Raw genomic sequence first — 10,435 nt, forward strand, 5'->3', positions numbered from 1 at the left:
TCAGAAGAGCCCAAAAACAGTCATAGAAACTTGTGTAGCCAGGCGAAAGTTTTCCATGCAGATGCCTGAAACGCACACTTACATGCATAGACTTTTCAGTGGAAACGGCAGCTTGAACAGAGGGTGATGTGAAAGTAGCTCCACAAACACTTTATGCAAATGTTAGACATATAGAAGGACAAATGATTCCGATGGCTGACATATTTGGATATGAATACTGTCATCTAGTGTAGTATCGATGGTTACACCTCTGGCCCAAGGCCAAACAGTCAAATGTAATTCATAGCGTAGTATTGTTGCCATAGTCACAACTACCCTTACAGGTAGATACTGGGTGTCTGTGTTTGATAATAGGCAAACCTGTACGCAGCACACAGGTGGCCAGCTCTAATTTTTTAGATTGTAATAATTATAATAATATTACAAATTATGGATTGGATTTATCTGTTCAAACGCTCAAAGCGCTTACAATGTCTAAGCGCATTTATTCATTCACTCCTCATTCTTATTTGGTGATGGTAAATTACTGATTTATCCAAAGCTGCCCTGGGGCAGACTTGGCTGCCATTACTCGCCTATGGCCCCTCTGACCATAACCGAAACATTCATACTCATTCACACACCAGAGGTACACTGGAGGCAGGGAGGGTCTTACCCAAGGACACAACAACAGTTGACAGAAGGGACCGGGGATCGAACCACCGATGCTTCGATCAGTGGTCACTGCCGGAGCCACTGCTGCCCGACAACTTGTAGACAAGTCGGTAAAGCCAGTAGAGCGAAAATGTTTGCTACAGGCATGCTGCGGGTGACAGCTCGTAGCGAACTCTTATACAATACAAAAGGGTAAGTAAGAGGGAAGTAGATGAAATGCAGGCACATTGTCAGGATTTTTCACTTTTTTACAACAGCATCACCTGTACATCATAAGTGCGTGCAACTGACATTATCCTTACAAATACTTAATAATACTCTTACTGCAAGCACAACAATGGTACGTTCCATTTTCATAATGTCCCTGAAGGTTGCTATATGAGCCTCAAGGGAACTAATAACTCTGCGCTCTCCTGAAAATCTGATCGCTCATTTCCATGACTCTCCACGGGTCTGGACATCCCAAAAAACCGCAGGACCCGTACAGGTCATCCCACCCGTTTGGGTGCATGTGACTAAGGCCTCAGGAACAGCTACATACAAGCTGCTAACATATACTATCAAAAATAATAATAATAATAAAAAAATGTCATGGGAACTAATATTGTTTTTGATTGTTTTAAATGTAAAGTTCAAAAATTATTTTTTAGAAAAAAAAACGAATTCTCAAGTGTTAATGTTTCCTATCTCTGATGCAACTTATAAAAACTAGAGCAGTAATTCTTCTCACATTGGACTATTCATATTATGTTTTAATTTAATAAATTGACTTTAGGAATTCTTTAATATCATTGCATGGATTTAACTCAAGAATGAGCTTCAAAGCTTCTTTAATTTTAAGAGACCAAAATAAAGCTTTGAAAATTTCTTTTTGAGCATTATAATTATTAGATTTAAATTGGGCATTTATGGTCAAGCATGTTGAATAATTAAAAGAATAAATATATCATCCCCTAGGAAATTATATCAGGTTTACCATTTTCAAAGATTTTAAAAAGAAAAGTTATGTAATGTTTTTAAAGAATCACATGTTTGCACAGTTTGTCCTATATAAAATATTTTTTCCAGCACAATATGATATTTATGTTATGTCTAGACAAACTTAAAAGGCTGCGTGGCTGAAGCTTCTGCTTATTACAAAGATAATCTGTGCAGCGTTTATTCTTAGACACAAATGTTAAGTAATTTTTGATTTGGTCTGTCAGCAACATTACAAAAAGGGTTATAAAATAAGAGGGACCCTCCTAAGAACAGTCTATAGGTGTTTTTACAGTCAGTGGAACTAACCTGTACAAACATTGATATGAATTATTCTCTTTAAAACAGAGAAATACATGAAATAAATGTGCACTTTTTTTCAAAAAAATTAGATGAACAAATAATTGTAAATTTTGATTCATGTTAGAAAATCTTTTTAGCATAAAAATCCTTGAGGGCCTGCCATTTGGTATTCATTGCCTTTAGATGAAAGTAAGGTTTGCTCTTAACAGAGATGTGTTCTTCTTCTCATCAGTTGCGTCTTATTGCGTTGAACACCCCTCAAAGTGGTAACATGAAAGGAATCCGTGGGCCAGACTACCTTTGCTTCGAGCAGGCTCGTGCTGCAGGTCTGAGGGGAACCTTCAGAGCCTTCCTGTCCTCCAAGGTCCAGGACCTCCACACCATCGTCCGCCACTCAGACCGAGAAAAGCCTCCCATTGTCAACCTCAAGGTAAGACGCTGTTGCTTGTGAAATTGCAGGAACCACTGCAGTGCTGCTTCTGTGTTGGAATTGGGGATGTCCCAATCAGGTACTTTTGTAACACATTAAAAACAAGAATGAATGTAATGAACAGATCCAGGCTGTCGCCTATTGTTATTTTATCAATATTTTATCTTTTAACACTCAAACAGAGCACTTATGTGACGCAGCTTCAGATCTATTAAACGTTTTTTATCTTGATTCAAATCTCCATTAAACATTCCTAACAAAATTGTTCAATTGTTGTTGTATTATGAATATGATGATGAATCTTCATGTGACCATTTATTATTATTATTATTTTTTTTTTAAATATTTTGTGTGTGTTTTGCTTAAAACAATGGTTTCTTTGAACTGGCGCTTTGGCGACGGTCCCTTGGCAGTCATTTCACTGCCGTATCTCTGTTTAATTCTCATTTAAATGGATACATATACTATATATAAATGTGTTCTCACATCTAGTCCATTTCCATCAGTCACCTCCTCTACATGGAGGACATTAAGCTATATGCTAAGAGCGAGCGTGACATTGACTCCCCGATCCACACCACCAGGATCTACAGTACTGACATTGGGAAGTCATTCAGGCTCAAGAAATGCAGCCGGATGGTGACAAAGAGAGGCAAGGTAGTTCCCACAGGAGGGGTCTCACTCCCAGAAGGAACAATAGCAGACATTCACGACAGTTACAAGTACCTTGGAATTACGCAGGCAAATGGCAACCTGGAGCAGGCAACAAGGAGAGCTGCAACAGCTAAATACCTCCAACGAGTAAGGCAAGTCCTTAGAAGCCAGCTCAATGGCAAAAATAAGACAATTGCAATACACAGCTATGCACTACCAGTTATCAGATACCCTGCATAAGATGGCCAAAGGAAGAGATATAGAACACAGATGTTAAGACACAAAAGTTCCTCACCATGCATAGAGGGTTCCATCCCAAATCCAGCACCCCGAGACTGTATGCTAGCTGCAAGAAAGGAGGCAGAGGACTAGTGAGCGTAGAAGCCACTATCTAGGATGGAAAAACAACCAAGATGCATGAGTACATCAAGCTCAAGGCCCCAGTTGACAGTGTGCTCAGTGAATGTCTCAGAGAATGGAGAGCAGAGGATACAGTGCTGGAGGACAGACCCTCATGGGAGGACAAACCCCTGCATGGGATGTACCACCGGACCATAACTGAAGTGGCTGATATCAAGAATTCCTACCAATGGCTAGAAAGGGCTGGCCTACAGGACAGCACTGAAGCACTCATCCTGGCAGCTCAGGAACAAGCCCTGAGCACCAGAGGCTCAGATCTACCACACCAGACAAGACACAAGGTGTAGGCTGTGCAAAGAGGGGCCTGAAACAATTCAGCACATAACTGCAGGATGTAAGATGTTGGCAGTTAAAGCATACATGGAGCGCCACAATCAAGTGGCTGGAATAATATACAGGAGCATGTGTGCAGAATATGGACTGGAAACCCTAGGTCAAAATGGGAAACACCCCCGAAGGTGGTAGAGAATGAAAGGGCAAAGATCCTGTGGGACTTCCAGATCCAGACTGATAGGATGGTAATGGGGAACCAACCAGACATTGTAGTGGTGGACAAAGAACAGAGGAAAGCCGTTGTGGTGGATGTGGCAGTGCCAAGCGATGGAAACATCAGGAAGAAGGAACATGAGAAACTGGAGAAATACCAGGGACTCAGAGAAGAAATGGAGAAAGCATGGAAAGTGAAGGTGACAGTGGTGCCTGTGGTAATTGGAGCACTCAGGGCAGTAACCCCAAAGCTGGAGGAGTGGCTACAACAGATACCTGGAAAGACCTCAGACCTCTCAGCTAAGATACTGCACAGGACTCTCAAGCTCCCAGGCCTCTTGTAGAGGACCCGAGCTTGGGTGAGAAACCACCCGCGGAAGGGTGAGAGGGGCGTTTTATTATATATATATATAGAGAGAGAGAGAGAGAGAGAGAGAGAAAGACACCTGCTGTAAGGTCAAAATATTTACTATAAGATTTAATGAGCCCAGAAGTCTAAATTTGTGAAACTCTCGGTCAATTTACCGAATAGTTTTGTGCTCAAACTGATGCCGTATTCTGGTGCGCTTTCCAACGATAAAATGTTGTGATCTGTTCATGATATGCATCTTCTAGTAGGGTATTTATCTTTATAAATAGGCGAAACGATGTGATCAGGCCTGATTTCCAATAATGTGATTGGACCGGGACATCTTTAGCTGGAATGTTTTGTTTGAAACAACAAAACATTCTGTTGTTTGAAACATTCTGTTGATGATTTCTGTTTTCTTGTCAAGAATTTTTTCCACAAGTAAAAAATGTTTATTTCCTTTAGAACCAAGTGTTGTTTGACAGTTGGCAGTCAATCTTTGGTGAGAGTGTCAGCAAAATGAGGAAGAATGTCCCCATCTACTCCTTTGATGGTAGAGACATCCTCAGGGACAGCGCATGGTGGGTTTTATACAAGCCTTTTTATATTTTTACAAGTAATTACTGAAATGCCAAATAACTGAAAAAAAGTAAATTTTAAATGGTTTGGTTCACTCACAGGCCTGAGAAAATGGTGTGGCATGGGTCAAGTAAAAAGGGCCACCGGCAAACCGACCAGTACTGTGAAGCATGGCGGGCGGGTGACCAAGCTGTGACCGGTCTGGCATCGTCACTGCAGAGTAGCCACCTCCTACAGCAAACCCCCACCAGCTGCTCAAGAGCCTGCATCGTCCTCTGCATCGAGAACGCCATGGTTTCACCCTCGAAATAATCTAGAATCTTTTCTCTGTATTTTGGGCCTTAGTTAACATGTTTTTATATCCAAGCACACCCTTTTTTTTAACAAAAAAAAATTGTGAAAAAAAAAATAACTTTCAATTATGCAGCTTGTAAATTTGTGCCTCCAATGAACTGGCCCAGTGGCAAATTTACCTGGCAGGTACACTCTACCACTGTCTGCCCTTTCCCTCCATTAATGCCAAAGAGATGGGTCAATCAGAGGGGTGTTGGTCCTTGTTCTCGGGAGCATTGGCACATATTTTTGTCAAGGGGTGCAACAAGATGACAGCATTCTTAAGTTTATTCCTTTTTCAGTTGCTAGCTCTGTATATTACATTTGTCCGTTGTTGTGGGGAGTTTTTTTTATGTTACCATATTTTGCCTTTTAAAAAAATCTGTATACAAGTTTTTTTGTTGTTTTGTTTTATAGGTTGTTTTCTATCTTCACTTGATCAATTCCACATTTCTTTTTTCCCATTTCATTGGAGAGGATAAGCTTGTGATGTCAAACAGCAAACATTTTTAGGACTATTTTTACAATTAAAAGAGATATTTATTTTTAAATGAAGTTTTGCAAGGGCGAAAAATGAAAAAAAAAAGTTTTCTGAAACACCTTTGTTTTTAATTTACTATCTGCTATCTATAGGAGACTTTTATCATAAATTGTGCCTTATTAAACAGAAAACAAATATTGTGTGCATTATTCTACAGATACAAAAGAATGTCCTTTTTTTCTACCTAAAACTGCATAAACTAAAAGTAAATTTTTAAACTAAAACAATGATTCCACAGCAATATGGAAAGATGCCTTTAAAAATGAAACTTTCTCCTGTTTGAAGTGACGATCAAGTTAATCCGTTTGTTATTTTGTAATATTTCTTTTGGTGTTAGGGACAGCCAAGTAATTAATGAAATGTTTCCCCCAATCAGTCTTTGATTCATAAATTTGTCTGACATGTACAAAAAAATATTAAAAATGTCAAATGCTTGTTTTCACTATAACATTTGCTGTATTGTTTCACCCCTTGCACTGAAATAAAAATGTTCATAGAAAATTGAGTCCTCTCATGAAAACATCTGTGAAGGTTAGTGTTTGAAGCTCTGACCGGTTTTTGTGTTGCTTTCATGTGTCATTACACAATTTATAGAATCCACACACAAAAGTTGCAGGTTAGCTAACACTGTATTAACTTTGAATGTCATGCTCTATAGAAAGAACTCTCATACAACACCTCTGAAAACAAATGTTTTATTTCATTTATTGTCAATTCTTCTGAATTGTGGCCACAAAATGCTCATATGTGAGCACAAAATGCACATTTGTGACCATAAAATACTAATTTTTGCACACAGAATGCTAATTTGTGGCCATAAAATGGTCATTTCTGACCTCAAAATACAACTTTTGCACACAATTTGCTAATTCGTGACCATGAAATACTCATTTTTGCACTAAAAATGCAGTTTTGTGACGATCAGATACAAATTTGTGCACACACAATTCTAATTTGTAATTTTGGAGCACAAATTGCTAATTTGTAGCCACAAAATACTTATTTGTCCGCTTATAATGCTAATATGTGGGGTGATAAAAATGAAAATTTCCCATAAAAATTAAAATTAGCCATGCTGAAATGTGAGCACATAATGCTAATTTGTGGCCACAAAATACTTATTTGTGGCCATAAAATGATCATTTGTAGCCAATAAATGTTAGTTTGTTTGTCTGCAACTTTTTTGCATTCAAAATGCATTTATGTGCACACAAAATGCTAATTTGTAGCCAATAAATACTAGTTTGTTTGATGGAAATGCTAACTCTCTGCAACAATATAATATTCTAGCGCAAAAATACTTAATTTTGGCCACAAATTCTGAATTTGTGAGCTCTAATTTGTGACCAAAAATTATAAATTTAAGGATAAGATTTTTTTGTTTTGTTACATGTCGAGTCCAGGGTTCTGTGCAGGGTTAGTTTAAAAACATAGGAAACATGGAAAAAATAGAAACATAAGACACAACAAAGTTTTTTGTCATTTTACTCTTTATGACCACATTGGCCCAAAAAGATGGAACATTTAACCCTTGTGCTATGCTAGGCACTTTAACGTTGGGAGTTGAGTCATCTAGACCCACTAGACAGTGCGCTGAACCTTTTTTCTTCAATGATTTGTGAACCTGAAGAAAAAAGGTTCAGCTGTTGACAGCTGTTGTTTTTTTTTGTTTTTTGTTTTTTTTTCTTCAATGATTTGTGAACCTCGCACACACATTTTGCAAGGAAGGTGGGACCTGGGTCCATCTGTCCCCTGCCTCTTCCCTGGTGGGGGGTACGGGCCCCTTTGCAACGGCGGCCGTGTCCCCGGGGTGCCGGCTTCCTGGGCCCGGCGGCGCTCTCTCCGCGCGGTGGGGGGGTTCACATTACATCTGAGCCGGGGGTGTCTGGTCCCTGGGGGGTGGGTTCTGGTCCTTGCTCCTGAGTGCTGGGCCCCGCCAAATTTCCAAATGTGGCCGAGCCTGGTCGGGCCATATTTACAACACCCCTTGTGGGCCCTCTTTTTTCCCCGGGGTTCCCCCCTCCTGGGCGGGGGCGGCGGGCCCCTGCCTCGCTCCTCCCTGGACCAACCGTGGGCCGGGCGGATGGCTGCCTGGAGTGCGGAGCGGGTCTCCCTTGGGGGGTCCTGGCTCGTACCTGGGGTTGGGGCGGGGGGATGCCCGGAACTCCTGGGTGGTGGTGGGGTGCTCGTTTGGGGCTGTGGGCGTCCTTCTCCGGTGGGGCCCTGCGTTGGGTTCTCCCGGCGTGGCGGGGGGGCTGCTCTCCTGGTTGGGCTGGGGCGGCGCTCTCTTTCCCTCCGTGCCTCCCTGGCCTCTGGCTCTGGGGGCCTTGCGGCGGCCCTGCTGGCCCCGGCCTGGGTGGCGGGCTTGGTCGCCCGGGCGACGGTTGTTCCCTGCCAGTTCCCGTGTGGCGTTGGGGGGATTCCGGCTGACGCTGCTGCTGCGATGGGGGTCTTGGGGTGGGGATGGCTGGGCACTCTCCCTCCTTCTTTTCACGTTCCACCATCCATTTTAGAAGAACATAAACACTCACCTGAGCACTGGTGTTAGCTCACCTTTGCACTAACAGTTTGCATGACTGAATGACTGAAATATTTCACACTAGTTGTTTTAAGGCATAAGTATGCGTGTGAACACTATCTGTTTTGTGTACATGTCGACAGGTGGACATTTTTGCAGCTAGCAGGTGTGTTTATAACATTTGAGTGTGTGTGTGGACAGGCTCCACCCTTTTTTTTTTTTTTACTACATTTGAACCTTACCATAATGATTAACAACCAGTAAACTTGTTGCTTTATGCTGCTTCATGGTCTTATCCCCCTTCCCCTCCTATTATCACCCCCTACCCCCCCTCTCTCTAACGTCCCTCTCTCTTCTTCCCCTCTTTCCTTTTCCGTCCGGTCCAACACCAAAGATTTTCAGACATGATTGAAATTAATAAAGATTGGCCTCAATTACAAAAGGGGTTTATTCAGACATACCTTTGGTTTGTCTGAAGATTAATAACCCCTCTTGTTAAAGTAAAATATGTCCAACACAAGAGGCCCTCAGCTCTCATCTGTCTGCCCAGCTGTTGGACAGGACAAGTTGAAAAAAAAAAAAAGATTTGTGAACCTCACTGTTGTCCATGGATTACATGAAATCCTATTCACCTTTATCCACATTTTTCATGGTAGGGATAACACGTTAACCCTTGTGCTATGCTAGGCACTTAAACGTTAGGAGTTGGGTCATCTAGACCCACTAGACAGTGCGCTGAACCTTTTTTCTTCAATGATTTGTGATCTTCACTGGTGTCAATAGAATACATGAAATTTTTCCACCTTTATCCGCCTTTGTCATGGTAAGGAGAACACGTCAATGTAAGGGTGGGGTCATCTAAGATACCACAAGGGTTAATGTAAGGGTAGGGTCAGATCGAATGTTTGATTGATAGATTTTGTGTAGCCCACTATCACGTGGTCTCCAAAAAGCTCATTCCTAATTGGTGATTAGGTTGCCATAAAAACGATGAATCAGACCGACTCAGCTTACTGAATCGTTCTGACATGGTAAAATAAGTGGTAAAATAAATGGAGACTTATTTAAGTCCCCCCTGTTATGTCATGGATCAAATTGACCTGTTTTAAGGTTTGAACATCTAGGAAAAATAGTTAAAAGTATTTTTTCCGCATGAAACTTCTTCTGCTTCCCTTAATTAGCATAACCAACATATATTATGAAAATGGTTCATCTCACATATTTGCAACCACCCCCCGCATGTTTATATCACATAGATACTGTTCGGGTGAATTTGACCCAGCAGTCAAACTGGAGGAACAAGGATGTCTTATTATTATTAGTATTCTTTTATTTGCAGCTGTGAGTCATATTTCACCCCAATCACAGACATACACACACACACACACACACACACAGGTGAATAGGTGGTATGACTTTTGACAGGAACCATTTATGTTCTCGCGGGAAAACTCAACCCACACTCATTGGACACTCAACAGGGGTGGCGCAAAACATATAAAAGATTCTCTGCATGGGAGTCCTTCCAACATTACACAGGCAGACCTTTACAAAATGAGCAGCAGAAGCAGAAAGATTACTGTCCAGGAGGTACTGGAAGTCTTCACTGATCATGATCAGAAGAAGACTGTCTTGAGCTTAATTCTGTTTCTAATGATTCTGATTTTGAACCAGATGAGGGAATTGCTATTCTTGTTCCTCCAAGCAAGACATTCATATCAAAGAATGGTGAAATACATTGGTCTTCATCCTCAAATATGCGTCAGACAAACCTGTCTGCAGAAAACATATAAAGACAGTGCCAGGGCCCACTAGGATGGCAGTGACTTATGTGACCATGTCAATTCAATTCAATTTTATTTATATAGCCCAAATTTGGCGGGGTGCTCCCTTAGAGATAGGGTGAGAAGCTCGGCCACCCGCGGAGGGCTCGGAGTAGAGCCGCTTCTACTCCTCATCGAAAGGAGCCAGTTGAGGTAGCTCGGGCATCTAGTCCGGATGCCTCCTGGACGCCTCCCTGGAGAGGTGTTCCGGGCATGTCCCACTGGGCGGAGGCCCCGGGGAAGACCCAGGACACGCTGGAGAGACTACGTCTCTCGGCTGGCCTGGGAACGTCTCGGGGTCCCCCAGAGGAGCTGGAGGAAGTGGCTGGGGCGAGGGAAGTCTGGGCATCTCTGCTTAGACTGCTGC

General features: G+C 41.9%; 1 protein-coding gene across 1 annotated transcript in view; it reads left to right on the plus strand.

Annotated features, from left to right (window-relative positions):
- Positions 1 to 6,232, plus strand: part of LOC101173591 (collagen alpha-1(XVIII) chain) — a 120,359-nt gene extending 114,127 nt beyond the window's left edge. Inside the window, exons 41-43 of the mRNA XM_023950666.1 lie at positions 2,168 to 2,365; positions 4,740 to 4,855; positions 4,955 to 6,232. Of these exons, the coding sequence (XP_023806434.1) occupies positions 2,168 to 2,365; positions 4,740 to 4,855; positions 4,955 to 5,165 (525 nt within the window). The 3' untranslated portion in view covers positions 5,166 to 6,232. The remainder of the gene's footprint in view (positions 1 to 2,167; positions 2,366 to 4,739; positions 4,856 to 4,954) is intronic.
- The last annotated feature ends 4,203 nt before the right edge of the window (positions 6,233 to 10,435 follow it).

The sequence above is a fragment of the Oryzias latipes genome, chromosome 21 (assembly GCF_002234675.1).
Source record: "Oryzias latipes chromosome 21, ASM223467v1".
NCBI classification, from domain to species: Eukaryota; Metazoa; Chordata; class Actinopteri; order Beloniformes; family Adrianichthyidae; genus Oryzias; species Oryzias latipes.